General features: G+C 38.5%; 2 protein-coding genes across 5 annotated transcripts; one reads left to right on the forward strand and one right to left on the reverse strand.

The window, feature by feature from the left end:
• Positions 1 to 222: 222 nt before the first annotated feature.
• LOC146674429 (uncharacterized) lies at positions 223 to 5,990 on the reverse strand. Of its 4 annotated transcripts, none has more exons than XM_085395893.1 (11): positions 5,852 to 5,990; positions 5,641 to 5,750; positions 4,990 to 5,114; positions 4,368 to 4,778; positions 4,192 to 4,277; positions 3,661 to 3,785; positions 3,135 to 3,194; positions 2,594 to 2,832; positions 2,333 to 2,480; positions 1,575 to 1,684; positions 223 to 1,134 (listed from the first exon to the last, which is right to left on the reverse strand). In XM_085395893.1, exons 2-11 carry the CDS (start codon positions 5,678 to 5,680, stop codon positions 823 to 825), a joined length of 1,656 nt encoding a protein of 551 aa, XP_085252019.1. In that variant the 5' UTR covers positions 5,681 to 5,750; positions 5,852 to 5,990; the 3' UTR covers positions 223 to 822. The 4 variants fall into 4 exon arrangements, with proteins under 4 accessions (XP_085252019.1, XP_085252006.1, XP_085252010.1 ...); XM_085395880.1 differs by having other exon boundaries at positions 3,649 to 3,785; positions 5,852 to 5,988; XM_085395884.1 differs by lacking the exon at positions 5,852 to 5,990 and having other exon boundaries at positions 3,649 to 3,785; positions 5,641 to 5,800.
• Positions 5,991 to 6,045: 55 nt separating this feature from the next.
• On the forward strand, positions 6,046 to 20,459 carry LOC146674430 (uncharacterized). The gene is made up of 4 exons (XM_085385062.1): positions 6,046 to 6,536; positions 8,359 to 8,460; positions 9,559 to 11,277; positions 20,412 to 20,459. Exons 1-4 carry the CDS (start codon positions 6,207 to 6,209, stop codon positions 20,457 to 20,459), a joined length of 2,199 nt encoding a protein of 732 aa, XP_085241188.1. The 5' UTR covers positions 6,046 to 6,206.
• The last annotated feature ends 1,228 nt before the right edge of the window (positions 20,460 to 21,687 follow it).

A 21,687-nucleotide genomic window follows, 5' to 3' on the forward strand; every position in this document is an offset into this window, starting at 1 on the left:
TGGCATTTCGAGACAAAATGTACTAAAGTTAGCATTCTTTTACTAGTATTAGGCAATCTTTTTTGTAATAATTCTCTATTTCTAGTGCATTTACCCCATATTCAAGACTTTTACCTACTGCTTATAAGACAAAAAAAAAAAAAAAAAAAAAAAGAGAACTATAGACTTCAAAAGCAACAACTTTATTGATAAAACCCCATAAACAGAGGGGACTACATAAAAGAAAGCCATTTTGCAGTGACTTTTTCCCCTGCCCAATCTAACACTAAACACACCTGTAACATATGTGCATTGCACAGGCAAAGTACAGACAAACACTGCTAGGCTAAAACTCCTCAACCTGTAACGTTTATTATTACAAAGTGCTTTTAACATGAACATTTGACCACATTCTTCAAACAATACCATAACATTATCATTAAGGATGCACAGTATTTGATTTTTCAGCTATATCTAATATTTTACAGTTGTACTAGCCAATACACAATAAAGCAATTCTTACTTTTATACCAAACTAGTCAGTCTCAGCTTAGTCAATTTACTCTTTCACAGTAGAGCCTATTTTCTGAATAGTCCTCTGTCTAAACTCATTAAAAAAAAAAATAAAAATCTTAAAATTAACTAAAAGCGAGGCTGTCTGCACTGCACAAACCAAACACAAAATGCCGGCATCTTAGCCAATATTATTGTGCACCCTTAATTATAACACTGGGCTAACCTGACCAAATTACAAACAAAAATCAATCACAACCAACATGGACTGTAGTAGCCGTGGAAGGAGAGAGGAAGTGCTTTCCTATAGTCCATCTGACCATATTGGCTTTACTGGCCAATAAAAGCAGTCCACTCAGCCATGCTCTTCTTGTAAGATGATGTGAGATCTCTCTCATGGATTTTGTCCAAGAGAACCTCCGTCTGTATGACGGAAAGCAGAGTGGCTACACACTTTGGGTATGTAAGGTGAAGGGTGTAATAGTAGGCCATAAGGTATAAAGCACCCTCGGTAACCAAGTCTTTTGGAAACGTGGTTATTGACACATCTCCTACCGCTAGGATGCAGTTGGATGGACTCACAATCAGGACTTGGCAGGAGAGAGGACGTTTCATCAGATAGGTATTAGGGTCTTCTTGGTCCTTTAACACATAACACGGACATACTTTTGTAAGGATGATGCACTTTTGTTTCAAACACATAACTAAAGCTAAATTACAACAAAAGTTGAGGTTCTGAGAAAACACATCTGAAATTGCTACTTTTAATTATTCTCGATGGAATTACTGTTCACATCTGTCCAGCCTTCCTGAAAAACAGAAAATCAAGGCTACATTTAATTAGGTGTCATTGAGGTGATAAAAATGTGCTACCACGTAATGCATCCATGTTTGTATTTACTGGTCACAGAGATCTAACCTGTGAGAACCCTCATTCCAAAAATGTGTTTTAGGTGCCTTTTGAAGGCTTAGAACATATAATATGTGAATATAAAATACTTTGGCACTCATCAGAAGAAGCATTTTTTAATACCGTTGTCCCAAAAAGAACAAAAACAACTACTACATTTTACACAACTCACCTCAAGGACATGCACCAGAGCCTCACTCGCATCACGTGCCCTCTTTGGAGGAGCAGAGGTGGATGGGAACAGTGATGGCAGCACATGTAGGATCTCAAGAGCCTGTTCAGCTATACAGAAGAAAGAATCATCATCTCATTACCACACTTAAACAAAATCCTCAAGATCAAAAAAAACAAAACAACAACAACAAATATTTGGCCAGTGACAACCATCGTGGATTGAAAAGGTGAACAACAAGACACTAGCACATGAAAGTTAAAGCTGTAATCCATAGTTTAAACTTGTCACAGTAACCTAAAAAATGCTAAATGGTGTAGATAATTGTTGTATACTGTGTTTACAGTAGGCTAATATGACTTATGCTTGAATGCTAACTACACCTACATTGACTTACATTGCATTAATGTTAGTCTGTAAAACTTAATGCTGAGGAGGGGAGGGGGAACAAAAAGGGATTTATCTTACATTGTATGTTGTGTAGTGAGCCTACACAACAACCTTTTCCTAAACTGGCCTGTTGGTTTGTATTTTTAGCCTTTTGTAGCGTTGAGTCTGTTTTCCCTGCGCGTAACTAGTAAAGGTGCGGCTTTCAGCTCCTTCAAGAAGGAGAGGGGGGGTGGGGGATTAGGCCTTTAAATTTTCAAATTCTCCTCCTCCTGTCCTCAGTGACATTACTTTAAGCATGTTAAAGCAGTAGTCCGTAAAGATCCAAACTATACTCTGATGACCAATAACACCAAAACATCATTGCTTACCTTTATCCATTCCCATTGGGGGCTTCAGCGTCTTTTTCCATACACCAAAAAACTGCACCTTCTGGCAGAAATCTTGCCATCTTCCCTTCAGTTCATTGATGAAGTTGGCATTTTCTTTATCCAAAATGCGATGAAGCTCCTCCATCACCTATAAAATATTCAGCATACCAATACAAACATGTCAATGCATCACTGAGGAGCAAGAAGTTGGTATGATAAACATTGTTTGGCTTGAATCACATGGATTCAACAATGACTTACATGTCCAATGTCCTTGAAGCAAGGATATGCTTCTAGAACCTTTTTGTGTCTGTCCTCCTCGCGAATAGTATTTGAATCAATGAATGCTCTTCTGGCTGAAAATTCCAAATCCAGGAGCTGAGAGACATCCTGCTGGTTTGGGTTTTTTCTTTTAAACAAAGTTTGTAGGGTCTTGTAGTGTTTGGCCAAGGTTGCTGGACAGTGGGTGTCTGGACTGTTGATATCTGCAGGCTTGTTTGCTGCAAGACACAAAATTACATAAACAATGTCTCTCACTTTAAAAAAAAAATCTGTCATTAATTATGTCATTAAAATGACAAGTGTCTATAGACTATACTTTAATGGAGTTAAATCTTAAAAAAAAAAAATACAGCTCTGAACTTAACTATTAAATACTTATTCATTTTTCAAAATATTTACCATGTAAATGCCAATTTACATATGGTCATGCAATCATATACAATTATATGTAGGCACACAAGTGCACCCCTATAAAGATGTGCCCACACACACACACACAGCGGCAGTTGGATGGACTCACTATTAGGACTTGGCAGGGTAGAGGGTTCTTCTTCAAGTAGGTTTTGTGCTTTCCTTTTTCCTTAAAGACATAGCAAAGAGATATTTTGTGTCAGGGTAATACACTTTAAAAATTAGTTTGGAACCTAAATTAAAAAACAGTTAAAAAGAGAAAAGCCTCTAGTGAGGCACATTGTTTTTTAAAAACATTACTTTACAGGATATACTGAGTGGTTAGAGACAGTGATGTTGCACAGACTTATACTATAAACACACCACAGTACCAAACTCTTTAAATTTATAATATACTGGCTTTTATTAATACCAATACTTTATTAACATTAATTTCCACAGAAATGTTAACAAACTGATGATAAAACAGGAAAAATGTGATGTAGTTATCATTTTCTGATGACCATTTTAAAGCCTTTTACTTCCGTCATGTCAGGACTGCCATCTTGACTCAACATGCAGGTATATTTGTTTTATTTTTTTATGATGACCACACAGTTTGTAAATGTAAAGTTGAAACTCACCTTCTAACTCACTTGTTTTACTGGCCGACTCTGGGCTGCTCCTCCCTTCTGTGGACAGATCCAGAATGATTGTTGAGTCACTTGAATCCATTTCTTCTACGTCACTTGGCTGATCAAGACATCGCCTCTTGGCAGAGCTGCGAAGATTAGTCAGTTAATCAATTAGTTATCAACTATAAACTCAATCAATTCATATCTTTATTGTATAGCCATTTTCATATATACAAAGTGTAACACAAAGTGCTTCTTCCTTTCATGCTAAAACAGGTGAGGAAACTAAAGGCAGGTCACCAAATACTTGATTGATCACATTGGATCACTTCTTTCTTTCCTTAATAAAATGCCCAAACATGATTTTAGCTTTTTTGTTTGTCCTCTATCGTTGAAATTAAAATTGTCAGGTTGTGGACAAAAGAAGACTTTTGGGGAAAAACTTTCACAACTTTCAAACATCGTACTGACTAAACAACTTATCAATTAATGAGGAAAATGAATAACAGAATTATCATAGTTAAAATTAAAATTAATTAGTTGCAGCCTTACCTCTTTGAATGTCTCCCATCTGGAGTGGCTTTTTGGGGGGATCTCACATTTTGCAGTCTTTTGTTTAGCTGTGTGTACACAGTAACCTGTATAGGACATTTAATACATTTTTCCAACCACTACTAAAATGTCCAACATGAAACACTTTGGTATTGAAGTGGATGCATTTCACTTACCCATGTATTCTTGATGCCTTGGTCCTGTAGCATAGGGTAGTACTGCACTATTCTCTTTGCCATTGCTGTAATTTCTGGTTTTGATGGGTATCTATGCGATTCTCCATCCCCTTTTGCCCTCAGGATTGCAATCATACTAGTCATGGTGTTTCGGATGAGCCGACATCTGAGCTCCTTTGACATTTTGCAGCTGCGCTCTTCACCTTTCTTTGACAACTCAAAGTATTGTTGGCGGACTTGCTCAAGCTCAGTGTCAGTGTGCAATACATATTCTGGATAGAATAACTTCACAACCTTTTCAGAACTTGTGCATTTTGAAGCAGTTGCATTTACAGTAGTGGATGTCTGTTGCTTGGGTGACTCATTAATGGAGGAGCTGGTTGAAGATTTTGAGTCATCTTGGCCAGATTCCTATAAAATAAATAATAATGAATAAAAGCAAAACGCAATTTTTGTGTGTGTGTGTGTGTGTGTGTGTGTGTGTGTGTGTGTGTGTGTGTGTGTGGGGAGAGGGGGGAATAGTGAAGAGCCATTCAACTCTGCCCACGGTTAAACTAGTTGTAATCGGACAAAAACACGACGATGCCAATTTTAAGTGGTGGTGAGTGACTGGGAAACTGACCTCCAGTACATCCTGACAGGCACGCCAGACAGCTTTTCTCCGTAAAAAGTTCTCTGGGCCTGGGAAAAGATCCTGCAAGTCTTCACGAGACAGGGTGCCCATCATTCCCTCGCTGATGTTTGCAGCTATTAACACATTGGAAGAAAAACATAGCAAGATGAAATTATGCCCTACAAAGGAAACTGCATGAGAGATGAGACTATGAAAGTTGACACTTCATTAAAATTGTGCTGAACTGAATTTTTATCCAGCTTTAGGTATTATTAAAGGAACTGAGCTTTTTGGAATGTAGTGGAGTACAGTTACTTCTTTACAAATCTACTCAAGTAAAAGTGTAAACTATAGTGCAGTAAAACTACTCTTAAGTACTTTTTTCCCCAAAAGTTAATCAATTAAATGTAAATTGGTAAATGTTACTGAGAATTATCCACCTCTAAGGATGAATAAATACACTTGCATAAGTAAAACAAATAACTACAAATGTTCCTAAAATGAGGAAATGATCACATGAAATGGAAGGTAAAAAAATTACTTAAACATCATCAACGACATTATTTATAAAATAATGTAATTTGCACACTTCCGTGTTCATACACCTATGTAAAACATAAGTCCATTTAATCTGTTTAAAAATAAATTTGCATACATTACCCTTTAAAACCGACACTGTGACCTCATCCAGTCCTTCCATGCTGTTAGCCTACTTAGCACACTAGTTAGCTTTTTTTGGCGTTAGCTTGCCTCGTCCAGTCACTGTTCGGCTGCAACGTTACACAATATAAACACACCAAAACATTTAGAACTTTCGAAAGGAGTGTAATATGTACAAAAAATGAGCACTGTATAATACATTTTATCTTACTTCCAATGAAACGCGAATGCAAAGAACTCTGGGACAGTAGTGGCAGGCACGTGTCTACATGAACTTAAGATGTCCACCAGATCATTCACGACAGCCAGAAACGAAGTTCGTCTTCAATTTGCCTTACATTTCTTTGGCCCAAAAATCCTAAAAGGATGATTGATTGGTTTTTAAACCAAACAACTGTCTTTGTGCATTGCAAAATAACGTTAATTATTATAGGTTAATAAAAAAAAAAATTTATTTTATCCCCCACATTTACGACAATTTAGCAGGCGCGTTTAACCATGGTAACGAGTTATTTTACGGCACAACTGCAGCCCGCGCTACCGAATGAAACATACTAGCTTCCAACATGACTTGGCGTTGCTTTATATGCTACGTGTTTGTAGCATTGAGTCTGAGACAACTTTTGAGTCACATTAATACCATGCACAGCCGCAGCCCTGACTTTCGCGTGGTGTGTGGAATTGATGGCTGTCCGAGTGAGTACAGAGTATATAACTCTTTCTACTATCACGTAAAGCGGACACACGCGCGTCACCTTCTCGGAGTGGAAGCGGATGAGGAGGATGGATCAACCCGCCACGGTTTACCTGGAGCAGGTGAAAGGACGGCCCCAATCAACCAAACTAACGCCAGTTCTTCAGTAACTGACGAGGGCTCAAGCATCCCCGCACTAACGGTAAGTTATTTTAACAAAAGCCAGAGAAACGAGCTGCAGAAGCTGTAACATAATGTTAGCATTTACTTTGGCTGATCCAAGTACGTCCATTAAATGTGTTGTTTTTGACAGACTCATGTTGTACTTTTATTTTAACAGTGATGAGTGTCGAACTAGTTGTTTCGCTAAATTAAGTAACTCACCTGAAACGTAAATGAGAGCTGTGGCAGAAACGCAAAGCTGCAGTCTTGTCAGACTGTTTTTTTTTTTCAGTCATCCGTTCGTTCGCTCCGGTGAATGCATCCAAACTTTGCAGAAAGTCCTATTAGTTTAAAAAAAAGTTGATATATTGTTGAAATACGTGTTGAAATCAGCTGGTAAAAGTCAGTCAGCTAACTGAATAGGTCGCTATCATGTTTACATATGTGTTCAAGGTCAATTTAAGCCATGTCCACACGTACACGGGTATTTTTGAAAATGGAGATTTTCCGTTTTCGTTTTAAAAAATAATCCCGTCCACACGTAAAGGCAGAAATGAAGGAAAACACTGCTAGGAACATGCCAAAGCAACAGGTGGCGATATATTCCTAACCGTGCAGAAATGTTGGCCAATCAGAAGTCTAGAAGCCTCAGTGGGAAAAAGTAAACAAAGCTGGGGCATAGAAGCAGAACCGAGTCGTATGTGTGGAGGGACAGTAACTGTGTGTGTATATGTAAGCATTTAAACAGTGCAGAGAGTAGAATTAACAGTAACAGTATTGTAGAAATTCATTTCACCGAAATAATAACGTGGCGCACAGTGTGACGTCAAAAAATGAGCACACCTTTGACACTGCGTTTTCTCCATTTTTCTGTCCACACGTAAATGCAAAAACGGAGTTTTAGAAAATATCCACCCTGGCCGGAGTTTTTAAAAATCTCCGTTTTCAGTGACCAAAAACGCCGTTTACGTGTGGACGAAAGGTGCAAACGCATAGAAAAATCTGCGTTTTCAAAAATACCCGGGTAGGTGTGGACGTAGCCTAAGAGAATGACTATTAGGCAAAGCAAACCAAAATTACATGATTTGTTCAGAGTTACTGTCAAAAAAAATTTAAACACACAAAAAAATACTCATCTTCACATTAATAGGAGCATTATAGTCAATATTACTTTTATTGTCAGTATTGGTCATTTTTTTTAAAGGTGAAACTACTAAATATAACATATTTCAAATTGTCAGTAACTTGTCCGACAGTAAATAACTGACATAACTAATTACTTTCATACAAACCAATCAGTAAGTTATTTTGTATATTTTTTAAATGAGTAATCAGTTATAAATAACTATTTGCATTTCTGAAGTAACAGTAAGACTACTGACAACATTAACTGTTACTTTTTTTTCTAAAACTATCTTTTGTTTTTCTTTTCTTTACCTTTTTTTCTTAGTAACTCAGGAGGTTATGTTTTTGGTGGCATTTGTCTGACTGTTAGCAAAATAACTCAAAGTTATGGACAGATTTTAAATTTTCAGGAAATGTCACAAATGGGCCAATAAACAAGTAATTCAATTTTGGGGGTGATCAGGCATGATCAAGGAATTTAAACTATACTGTATTGAACTCTCCATGTGCTTTGCTAGTCTTATTAATCTATTATCAAGTACTGCTTTGTTTGTCATTTTAGTTGTCATTTTAAAAGCTCAAATTAAAGACATCAGTCAGTAAAAATACATCTACCTTGTACCTTATGGGCATGAATCTAGCTAACTAATGAATGCAATATTGTTTGGTGATTGCTACCTATCAATGCAATTGTTTATTTCTGTTTTAATAGATATGTTTTTGTTATTCTGTTTCAGAGTGGATTTCAAGAAGATGGAGAGGGTCACCTGAATCTTGACATTTATAAACATGCAACTGCATTTCTTCTTCAAGCCAAGGAAACCCATCGACTGACACAGGTAATTTATGCCATTAATTTTCCATTGAATTAATAATAATAATAATAATAATAATAATAATAATAATAATACATTTTATTTGAGGGCGCCTTTCAGAAACCCAAGGACACCTTACAAAAAACACAATTAATAAAAGGAACAATAGTCATAAAAATAAGTTAAAATTACAAAACAGAGCGTGACAACAAATAAAATCAGCATTAAAGCGAATAAGCCAGTTTAAACAGATGTGTTTTGAGCTGTGTCTTGAATGTAGAGAGGGAGTCAGTATTTCTTAGTGCAGGAGGAAGAGAGTTCCAGAGCCGAGGAGCAGAGCGACTAAAAGCTCTGTTCCCCATAGTAATGAGGTGTGAGGACGGAACAGTAAGATGAATGGCAGATGATGATCTGAGAGGGCGGGAAACAGTGGTGATATGGAGTAGGTCACACAAATATGAAGGAGCAGTTTTATGGATACATTTGTATGTAAGAAGTAAGATTTTAAAATTTATCCTGGCTTCTATGGGCAACCAGAATTGTATTTCATTGTTAGAGAACCTAAAAGCAATATGCTTAACTTATGCTTAACAGTGCTCAAGCTATAACTTGGGCACTGTTCAGACCTGGCATCTTGAATGATCTGATCATAAATGGACAGCTATAGGTATGTGAGTGAAACACCTGACATTCGAATGTGTCTCCATGTACTTCATGGGTGACCACTCAGATCTCACTCCCCCACTATATATGGAAATAGACATGTATGTTGCATCCAAAATCTGCCTATCACTATATTTCCTTAGCATGAGCTAAGAATAGAGACAACATAATACACACAACACAAATTTTCAATTTGCATTTCCACCTATGATCCGATTCCTCAAAATGTATTATAATTAAGTGAAAACAAGGTTTTAACGTTGCATAAGGCAATATTATTCTTTACAAAAAAAATTTGGGTGGTGGGGGTAACTTATTTTGCTCATTGCATCTCACTAACTTTATGTAACTGAAGGTTTCATTTTTCAAAAATTGTGTCTCTGTGAGTTTGCATGTTGACTGTGTTCTCATATGAATTTTGTAATTAAGGATTTTCCTTTGTTTTTTCCTCTTCCACAGAGAGCTGTTAACCACATCGTGAGTGGAATCCAGCAATATCAGGCCGTATTATTGGAGCACCTAAAACAACAAATGAGTGACATGATTGAGAGACATTCTGGGGACCTGGATCAACTAAAGAGTGATGCAGTGGGGGTATTTGACCAGTTTGTTGACCCTTTCACTTACATTGCTTCCACCCATTTGCAGGACAAGACCATCAAAGAACTGTTAAAACCAGTTGAACCAGAGATTATTGTCACAAAACAAACAGTCTGTTATTCGAAGCGTGGAGACTCCAGAGTTCTTGCCATTAAAGACCATTGTTTTCATTACATACCGTTGGTGAAAAGTTTGGAGCAGCTGCTATCACATCCAAGAATGCTTGCAATGATTGATGAGAGGCCAAAGCCATGCAAGGATGGCTTTCTTCATGATTTCATTGATGGAGACATTTTTAAGTGGCACCCACTGTTTATTAAAGTCCCTACAGCATTACAGTTGATTTTATATACAGATGAAATTGAACTATGCAATCCTCTTGGATCTCGGGCAAACAAGAACAAGCTGTTATTGATTTATTACACCTTAGGTAACATCAGCCCTAAGTACAGATCAAGACTTCCTGCTATTCGTCTGCTTGCCATGGTAAAATCAAAAGATCTTTCCCGTTGTGGTATAGATGAGATATTTGAGAGGATTAACCGTGACTTAATTGAGCTGTGTGATGGTGTCCAAGTTGTCACTGCAAGTGGTGAGAGGACAATTCATGGGGCACTCATATCTGTGTGTGGAGACACTCTAGCTCAGCATGAAGTGGCTGGATTTAAGGAAGGAGTGGGTTTTGCCTACAGTAAATGCAGGCACTGCGAATGCCACTTTGAAGACATGCAGGAAAAATTTAATGAAGATTTTTTTGTTAAAAGGACCATGGCCAGTCATAACAGGCAATGTAATGACATTGAGAAGGCAAGTACGGACTTTCTGAAAGACAAACTAAAAATAACGTATGGTATAAACAGGAGAAGCAAGTTAACAGAATCTCCTCACGTTGATATAATCAATCAAACCCCACAAGACATCATGCATGTTATTCTTGAAGGCGTTGCCCCATATGAAATCAAATGTGTTTTAAAGAATCTTGTGCTTTCAGGGCAAATGAACTTAGATTCATTCAATAGTGCAATTTTGTGTTTCCCTTATTCTCCTGTTGATGTGAGGGATAAGCCTTGCCCCATATCTGTCAGTACGCTGTCATCAAATGACAATAAATTGAAACAGTCAGCTGGGCAGATGCTGGTTTTGTTGAAGATCCTTCCATTTCTTATGGACAAAATTGGAGAAAATCATTACACACAAATGCTACGTAACATGTTAGAGATCATAAAAATTCTGTTTTCACCTATTATTGCTGTCTCAACTCTCTCCAGATTGAAGCTTTTAATAGAGCAGCATTTAAAACATTTCAAACAACTGTTTCCAGATGAAAATATTATACCTAAACAGCATTATTTACTGCATCTTCCTTCTCAGATTAAGGCTCTTGGTCCTACAGTGAGGCATATGTGTATGCGTTTTGAGTCAAAACATTGTTTCTTCAAGCAGTGGGCTCTGAAAAGTAGTTTTAAGAATATTTGTAAATCTCTTGTGAAGCATAACCAACTTTATGAATGTAGTCAGAACGTGCATGAGAAACATCCCATTTTTTCAAGTGAAGTCGACATGGGTCCAGCCAAAGAGGTGAAAAATGTTCATTATGTAGAAGGCAAGATTAAAGACTTCATTGAGCAAGTTGAACATGTAGTTTCTGTACAGTGGATTATGCTACATGGAAATATACATTCATGTGAAAAATCTTTGGTTATTTCTGATGTCATAAATGATGCTCCAGAGTTTGCACTTGTTAAAAACATCTATATTGTAAATGCATCTGTGTATTGTTTTGAATGCCAGCCTCTCTCTACAGTTGGGTGGAATGATCAATATTTAGCTTATGAGGTAGAAGTTCCCTGTCTAGCTCAGGCAAATATTTTTGTGGATGCTGGAAATCTTGTTGATTATACAGCATACCACTATGTAAACTTTAATAACAGCAAGTACATTCCAGTGAAGTATGATCTAACTGACATCATCAAACATTATTCTTGAGTCTTTTGTGAATATGTGGGCTGAAATAAGGTTTTTAAAGACTGGCAAAAAAATTGTTCTATTTACTTTTTATTTTACTTTTGGCGCAATCTGTTCAGTGAGGGAAACAATTTCAGTGTTTTGCCTCTTTTTCAATGTCACATTGATATGGTTTGACTGGTATGTAAGAAAAATAAATACACTGTGCTTAAGATACTAAGACTCATAATAATGCAATGTTGGGCATGATATTAACCTGCAGTTCTCAATAAAGTAGATTTGATGTCCTGATTCAAGTTAGGTCTATTTCTTGAAACAAGATGATACATCTTTTACAAATAACACAGCTTAAAACGTTTATGAAATTCCAAAAAAGCTTGTTTCGTGTGAGATATGACTCAAAACAATATGTTTTCTAGAGTTTTTCACTTAACAAGATATCCAAGATGCACTGTCTAAAAACAAGTTCCTATATCTCACTGAAACGTTACTCTTTAGCTGATTATGGCTTATTTTAAGTGTGATTAGATATTTTGACTTGAAATAAGACAAATATACTTGGTAAGATTTTGAGTTTTTGCAGTGTAACGACTGCACCTCCAAGAACTCTGCTGTTAAACTCCTAAAGGTGGCAGATGACACCACCGTCATTGGCCTCATTCAGGATGGTGATGAGTCTGCATACCAGCAGGAAGTTGAGCGGCTGGTACTCTGGTGCAGTCAGCACAATCTGGAGCTGAACACGCTTAAGACTGTAGAGATGACAGTGGACTTCAGGAGACATCCCTCAACTCTGCTCCCCCTCACCATATCAGACAGCCCTGTGTCGACTGTGGAGATCTTCAAGTTCCTGGGTACCACCATCTCCCAGGACCTGAAGTGGGAGACCAACATCAACTCCATCCTCAAAAAGACCCAGCAGAGGATGTACTTCCTGAGACAACTGGGGAAGTACAGTCTTCCACAGGAGCTGCTGATCCAGTTCTACACTGCAGTCATTGAGTCTGTCCTGTGCTCCTCCATCACAGTCTGGTATGGTGCAGCCACTAAACAGGACAGGAGCAGACTGCAGCGGACTGTACGGGCAGCAGGGAAGATCATCGGCGCCCCCCTGCCCTCCATCCAGGACCTGCACCTCTCAAGAACCAGGAAACGGGAAAATCATCACAGACCCCTCACACCCTGGACACAGACTTTTTGACCTGCTGCCCTCTGGGCAGACAGCATAGAAGCCTGCAGACTAGGACCACCCAACATAGGAACAGTTTCTTTCCCCTCGCCATCTCCCTCCTAAACAGTTGACCTGTCACACTGCTCCCACTGCCAGACTGCAACTGCACCTTATGTACATTCTGTGGTATTTATTCACTTCATTTCATTTCTGTTATCCTGTATTTTATGTATATAAGATTTAGATTGGTTATTTATGGTTGGTTTACACAGCTTGTGTACGTTTGTGTATGTATGTGTATCCATGTGTAGCTGTTAGGGGTGCAACGATACACAAAATTCACGGTTCGATACTTTGGTGTCACGGTTCGATATTTTTTCGATACAAAAAAATGTTCATGCCTTTTTAATTTGTCATTTATTAAAATTATAAATATATATTTTAACTCACAAGTACAGTTTTTAAATTTAATGTTGCTGAAACAAAAAAGTAATAAAAAAAATAAATATATCTCAGGGCTCGCAAAATTTCAAAATCCCTGGTAGCCCTTCGGGCAGGGACTCTTCAGTTTTTGGTAGCCCAAAATAAATCTAAGTAGCCTGAATAAAAAATGAGCAATTTTTTGATTGATGTTTTGTTTCCTGTTTTGTTTCCTTTACAATATTATACATTAAAGTATAATATTGTAAAGGAAACAAAACATTAATCAAAAAATTGTTGAAAAACAAATTACAACATTGTATAAAAATTACAATCATCAACTCAAATACTTGGTTCTAATTGAACAGAAATTTCTATGAACTTGTAAGAACTGTGTAGGACATGAATCAGTCTGTGTCAGATCCTGAATTTGAAATTTCCACTGAAGTCACAGGTAAGAGGCAAGTGGAACCAAGATCTAGGACATTTGCTTTTTGAAGTTTGCAAAGACTGCTAAATTGCCAGTGGTAGTTCACTCTTTGCAACATAGTACGCTGTTTTAAACAGATTTTCAGTTTTATTTTTAGTATGTTATTTGCAATTGGTGTTTGTTCCGGGAAAGATATTGCAGACTGAGCAATAATGCATTTCTTGCATTTCTCATGGGTTCTAATGGGGGCCTTTCTTAAAATGACTGGTCCCAGTAACAAAGGCGCTTGTCGATTCAGAAATCGAGGGAAAACCAACAACACAACCGGCAGAACATTATGTTATTTACACGGGTGCACATAAGTGGTCCGCATGTGCGCATTCGCTGTCAAAATAAAAGACGCGCACCAGATAAGAAGTTGCAGCGCGCGTTTGCGTCCATATAAAAGGCACTGTTTTTGTCTGCTAGAGTGGGATTTTCACGGCACATTCTGCACCACATCTCTGTGCGTTCATCATTTGTTTGAAGCCAGCTCACCTCCTGCAACCACTTTTCCGAGATTACGCGCTTCTTTTGCGGTTCGGACTCCTTCTGACATTTCTTTGGAAGTAGAGGAACACCAAAGTAATTGCTTAAAGGAGCTTGGTTCTTCGACATCTTAAAGAGTTGTAAACAAACGTCTGTCCTCCAGAAAATCTTATGTACGCAAACACGCGTTGCAACTTCATATCTTGTGCGCGGTTTTTTTTTTCCTTTGACAGCGAATGCGCACCTGCGGACCACTTATGTGCAGCCCCGGTTATTTAGCTCGTCATATTGCAGCCACAGAAATTCTTTTGTCCATGAAACCATAAAGCTGCACTTTCTTTTTGCCTTATAGTCTGATTTGTCATAACTTTTCCGTTTTGTGGTAAGCTTTTCTTTGGCTGTCACTTCTTCACCCTGACCTGTCTTATTTGGCTCAGCAGAACTAAAATATATATCCTGCTGCTTTTACACACGCACTCACAAAACGCTCAGCGATTCTCTGCGCGATCAACCTCTCACATGTTTAAGCTTGCTGCGGGAGATTTCACTTGTCATGTTTGCATAGTAAGCTAACGATTGGTAAGACTATGTCAGAGGAATTGGTGCGCAAATTATCATCACTCACCAATCAGTACTGTCGCTCTCTATACACAGTTGCAAAGTGAAAGCAAAAAACAAGCGCAAATTCAAACGCGATTTCAATATGTCACATATTGACAGTGGCTCACCGATGCCAATGACATAATTACCCAGCTACATTTCCGAAAGAATGTAAAAGCATTGACATGTATTTTTCCTTCCTACGATAGGCCGACGGGCAGGGAAGAGATAGATTTTGGTAGCCCGATTGGAAAAATCGCTAGCCCCGGGACGTCGGGCTAGTGATTTTGTGAGCCCTGTATCTAATTGAGGAATCACTCATCTTTGGAAAAGAGAGTTTATTACAGAGAAATGTCTCTTTCCAAAATAAAAGCTATACTATACGCTTCTTCTGGGCTATATTCTCAGCAGCATATTAAACATATCAGGTCCCCATAAGGAGAATCATGAGCTAACGGCTTTCTAAATGACTCGGGTAAAGTTTGTAGCATGCGTGCTTGTTGTTTTTGTCTGCTTCCACTTGTCTTTGCACTAGGATGATGTCGGAGTAAATGTGCAGTCATATGCGTTGTGTTCCCACTAGTGCTGTCAGCGTAAATCTGAAATGACGTTAACGCCACAACATGGCAAATCTCCGTTAACGAGCTACCCCTGATCGCCCCGTGCGTGGGGCTGGACGGCCAACACGTTAACGAGCTAACTGCGCTAACACACTAGTTCCCACCCATGTAATTGAGCATTGCGTGGCACATCCAACATACTGTTTTACTTTAGTCCATGACGCGCTTAGGTGAGGGTGGGGGAGGTTCAATTTGCCATGTTACAAGGAGAGCTTAGCTTCTGTCTGGCTAGCTTGTCCTGCGCTCAGTGAATCTGCGTTCGACTACTCCGCCTAGGCTGCACTGTCGAGCGCAGATCCACTGAGCGCTCAACACAGACAGCATCGTCAGAAGGAAAGTTGATAAAATAAATTAAAAACTTTGTATTGCTCGATACATATGCGTACCGAACCGAAAGCACTGTGTCGAACGGTTCAATATCAATACAAGTATCGTTGCACCCCTAGTAGCTGTATATATCCACACACGTGTGTGGGGGTGAATTGTGTTGCTTACATTGTTGAGATTTACATTGCTGTGCTTGAGAGTCACCATCTACCGGAACCAAATTCCTTGTATGTGTCTGTGTCTATATATGGCCAATAAACGTGATTCTGATTGCTTAACAGTGGGTTCAGTGTACTGAATACCAATTTGGTCTTGTTTGTGGCTCTGTATTACTCTCTGTATGTCACAACAGAGATACGTCATAATATGCAGATTTTAGGAAGCACACTGTTTGCTATCCGGTTGTTCAGTGATGACGCGACGAATCCTACTTCCGGGTCTAAAGTAGTCTGCGTTTAATATGGCTTTTGTGTTGTTAACATGTTTAATGTTATGTATTTTCTTCTATTTGATCTCAAAAAGCTCCTAAAACAGTCAGCGACCACTGTTGACCTCCCTCGGCTTTTATTACCGCTAATCATTTATTTAAGCTCAGTTTTTAAAACCTTAGGATGTAACTACAGCCCAGCCCATGCAGCAGTATATGAATGACTAACCTCGTATTGTGGATGGATTATCTCAGTTGTTCTCCTGGCTGAAGTTTGGTCCTTTTACAGCATCCTGCCATGCGATTACATTTGTTCCTGACCACCGAGAACACTCACATTAACTTTTATCGAGTGGAAAAAAAGTTAGCTTGTTTATATTATGCTAACATAGCTGTGTCGCTAGCGGTCACGTAGCAAATCATTATATACCAGCTAGCCCAACTTCAGTAACCCTACAAACGTCACTGCTGTTTAGTTTTCTGTCTTCATTTATGCTGGAAGTGATAGCAGAGCTGTACGTTTTAATTTGTTTCCAAAACCCCGCAGTCAGGACATGCTATATTGTATTTAGATAGAAGCTAGCGAGCTAACTCCCTGCTAACTTCTAACTCCGTTAAATGTCATAAATTCCGTTTTCATGGATGCCTGGATGTTAAACTCAATTGTTACACCTGGTAGAGCAGAACGCTGATCATTTTATTAAAGATGAAAGACTTTAGACAGTTTTTCAACTCTCAGTAATGCCATAGTGATCGTTTGATATATGGACCTGCAGCGGAGTTTAGACCCAGACACGGCTAGTGACGTCAGACTGAACAACCGGATAGTTTTTCTTTGTTATCCATCCATGGCCAGTAGAGAGTCTCCAGTACATTCAAAACAGGAGTGTCAAACATGAGGGAAATTCAATTAGGCTATTTGGCCCATCATAGCAGAACGGAGTCCCAGTGGTGAGAGGGATTAGGGCAGGAACCCCCGAAGATGCTGGTGGTAGAGATGAAGATGGAAGCTTGGATGGAGCCACAGTAACATAGGAGAGGTGGACATGGGGAGGAGGTGGTTTGTAAGGAAGAATGACAGATGAGCAGCTCCATTTAAAGTTCACAGAGTAGAGGCTGATTGGCCTGAAAATGGAGGGTAGAATGATGATTGGAGTAGACCAGAGATATCACGATGAGCCTGGCAGTATTGGGAAGTGAAAGTGATCCATGACTACCAGTACATTATCTTTCCTGTAACTTTACACATTTATCATGTATTTTTTTATTGAGTTTGGCATCCCTGATCTAAAGTAACCGAACTTACAGTTTACTAACTTGCATGGAGTCCTGTGAAAAAGTACTTCCCATCATTCAACAGCTTGTAGAACCACCTTTAGCGGTAATAACTTGAAGTAATCATTTTTGTGTGTGACTTTGTCATCCTCTCACACCATGTTGAACATATTTGGCCTACTCTTTTTACAAAGCTATTTAAGTTCATTGAGGTTTGTGGATATTTGTTCATGCAATGCTCACTTAAGTTGTAGCCAGTTTAAGGTCTGGACTTTGAACCAGCAATTGCAAAACCTTGAATTTATTTTTCTTTTATAGACATTTTCTGTAGTTTCTTTGGGATCATGACCAGTTGCATGACCCAGTTTTGGCCAAGCTTTATCTGTCAGACTGATGGCCTCATATTTGTCTCTAAAATACTTTGTGTCTAAAGTTCACAGTCGACTCGGTGACTGCAAGGTGCCCAGGTCCTGTGGCTGCAAAGCAAGCCCAAATCATCACCCCTCCACCACTGTGCTTTACAGTTGATATGAGATGTTTGTGCTGACACGTTGTTTTTGCTTCCACCACATGAAGTCCAGCTCGCTCAGTCAGAAAAGTATGGGACTCTTAAGGGTCTCAGGGTCGTGCGTTCGAGCCCCATGTTGTGGCTGCAAAAGAAGCCCAAATGATCACCTCTCCACCACCATGCTTGACAGTTGGTACGAGCTGTTTGTCCTGATATGCTGAGTTTCTGTTCACTATGGCCAAACATCTGTCTAAAGACATTGTTCCAAATGTAGCTTTGTAAACCTAAGCCATGCTGCCATGTTATTTTTTTCAGATAAGCGACCTGGCAACCCTTCCAAACAAAACAGAGGTGGCAAACTAAAGACGTTCTTACATATGTAGCAGTACAAATTTTATTTTTTTTTACAAATACTCTCGTAAAAGTTCAAGAACTGATTAACATTTTTTTCCTCAAGTAAAAGTGAACTTTCCTTTTTACATGACTGTATCTCTGCAGGGTTTCTGCATTCGAAATCTGTGAGGCATCAATTCCAACCACGAACTGCACTGTGTGTAAACAGGGATTAAAGGATGAAAATGATGAATGAATCCAAGCCGGGAAACAAAGATGTGTGTGAACAAGGTTTTCTAACTTTGGAAAAGACGTCTCTACTCTCCTGCCTGTTCCCCTCTTCTCTCCTCCTCTTGTACCTCTGCACTTTTTTTTGCCTCGTCTCCAGCTATTCCCCAGCCCACACACAAACACGAGCTTTGTTGATATTCTCAGCAAGATTTCTCTGAATTATTTCTTCTGCTCGGTAAACCACTCTGTGACAAATATACTTTGTAGTAATCGCTCAGTTCTTTCTCATGAGTAACTCCTTTCACTCTGGGTGACACTAGAAGCTTGAATTAAAGTTGTTTGCAGACCAATTATACTTACATACAATCAGGTATTAAGCTGAAGTGAGGGCTCAAAGTCATATTGGAAAAACACTAGAGCGCTCAAGGCTTCAGCTCCTCAGCCTTTCTCCTCCTTTTACACCTTCAGCTTCTCTCTCTTAATCGTTAACATCATTATTAGTTTCACATCAAAGTGAAGATTAAAACCATGAAAGCACGTTTCTGTTAGCTTCCATTGCATATAATAAAGGAAAATCAAATTAAACATAATAGATTGCATTCTTTCTCATGCATATAAAAATGCTCACACAGGGACATACACTTTGACCTTAAACCTCAACATCACATTGTGACAAATCTGATTTTATAAAAGGAAAAACTGTTCAGTGAATCTTTTAGTAATTTCGGGATTCTAATGACTGAAAAGAGGTGAGGCTATTCAGTACACTGATTAATCCTTATCCCATTATGCAGTTGAAATAAATGAAAGAATACAACATGTTAAAATTCATGTGGGTCAAGGTGAACATGCTTAGTTACAAAACTAAAGCAGAAAGCAACATAAATAAAAAAAAAAAAAGTAAAATAGTGCTCCCTAAAGCATCAATAGTTACTTGCAATAAGTTGGTGGCTTTTCTATACAAACACTCCCAACCCAGTTTCATCCCAGTCACATAAACTCGACTAGGATATATGGCATATGCAGTTGTAGGGATTAAGTCAAAATGCATAATGTGATGGTCCATTTAAAAAGGAAACTGTATACCAGACCTCAAAAATCCACCTGAATACAATTTTCACCAAAGCTTACCTTATGTAAAGGGTTTCAGTACAATGCCCCTAAAGTCATTACACAACACCTTCCAAGGGAAATAGGACAATCAAAAATAAAGCATACAGAATAGTATAGAAAATGAAGGAACGCCAACTTTAATAAGTAGTACAAGCAGTTGCAACTTGTGTCAAGACTGTCAGAGAATGACTTAGAGGTAGAAATAGACCAACAGATGCTCATATTATACACTGTGTGGACAACTGTTTTGGGCCACATCTCTTAATCATTGAATTCAGGTGTTTTCGATCCCACTGTGATAGCTGGATGAAAATCAAGCATCTAGCCATGCAGTCCGCCTCTACAAATACCAAGAATGGGTTGTTCTAAAGAGCTCACTAAATTTGAGTCAGGATGGTGAAAGTCAGTATCCCTCCTAGATATTCCACAGTCAACAAAGTGGAAGCATTTAGGAATCCAAGCAACTCATGGAGCTGATGTGGTTCCTAAGGTACATAGACAGGTCACTGAAGTGTACAGTTCATGAAAGCTATCAACGCTCTGATGAATCAATATCTGCAGAGTTACAAATCTCCTCTTGCATTGACATGACCACAAAAACTGTGCACTAGGAGCTTCATGGCATGGATTTCTATGGCTAAGCATTTGCATACAAGCCTTATATAAGCATAAGTCTTGTATGGTGTGAAGCATATCACCATTGGACTCTGGAGCAGTAGAAATGTGTTGTGTCTTTACGTCTGTATGTCTGTATGCCCATACAGACATACCTGAATGAGTTTGGTATGGAGGATCTTGACTTGTCCATATAGAGCATCGAGGTCCCACAGATACAGAGCCACTCCAAAATACTGCAGGAAGCTCCTCATATTCGTGGAAGATGGCCGCCCCTCCTTGAGCCTGGTTCTGCAAGAGGTTTGTTCCTGTTAAAAGGGAGTTTTTCCTTCTCACTGTTACCCAATGCTTTCTCATAAGGATAGTTGGAGTTTCTCTATATTATTGTTATTATTATTGTTGGTTCTATATAAATAAAATGAAACTGAATCTTAATGCCTATAGATTTATAATGGTAATGTAATGCATAGGTGAGCCAATACTTTTGTCCATATAATGTAGGTGATGTTGAAATGACTGCTGTTTGTAATGTCAAGATTTTGTAACTGAAGCAAATGAAGCCTGAAATTGCTTTTCAAAAGTCTCAAACCTTCTGCCTGCAAGAGACAGTCAATTAAAGGGAGGGTGGTGTTAAGGCAGGCACGTGTAACAGTCAGAGTATTAGATTATTATGCTCTAGCTCAAGGGTCTCAAACCTGAGGCTCTTTTGCTAATCTCCAGTGGTTCTCTTTGGTTTTGACAAAAAAAATTGCATGAATATCAAAATTATACTTTTAATGTTGCTAAACCTCAGGAGTGTCCTATCGTTAGTTCCTTCTAGCTATGGGTTCCAAATCCAAAGAAATAAAAGTCACAAAGGCAAATGAAGAATTTCACAGTGCTTGTTTGCTTTCACCACCAATGATGTTGATTGTCATGCTTGACCTGTGGTTAGGCCTTTTCTTCTTTAAAAAACTGGTCTTTATTTATGTACTTTTGCTATATTCAAAATTGTTGAGTTGCTAATTCTTTTACATAGCTCTGCAGTGACCTTTACAAACATTAACAATTGTAAAATTACTTGCAATCAGAAAACGAAAATAACACCAAAACAGACTTTCTAGACAACTCAAAGCTGGTGAGCTGGTTGGCTCCATATACATATGAAAAGCACCTTTGAATATAAACTTGATGAGATGCACAAACTATATGTTTATTAAACAGATTTCCACAATCACAGTTACCAAAATCAAAGGACTCCATTTCGGCAGTCGGGTAGTGTAATACTGTGTCAAAAACATGAAAGAATTCAATATCTGCTTACACTGTGTTTTCCAGCTTTATGAATGCGTGTCCCGAATCTCGTCTATCTTCTAATATGCATTTTGTGCTGCTTTACCCAACACAGACCCCTGTATATGGCTGAAAAGCAAGTCTGGAAATTTG

The sequence above is a fragment of the Rhamphochromis longiceps genome, linkage group LG3 (genome assembly GCF_057381845.1).
Source record: "Rhamphochromis longiceps isolate RC_006_pf linkage group LG3, R_longiceps_female_GT1.1, whole genome shotgun sequence".
Taxonomy (NCBI): Eukaryota; Metazoa; Chordata; class Actinopteri; order Cichliformes; family Cichlidae; genus Rhamphochromis; species Rhamphochromis longiceps.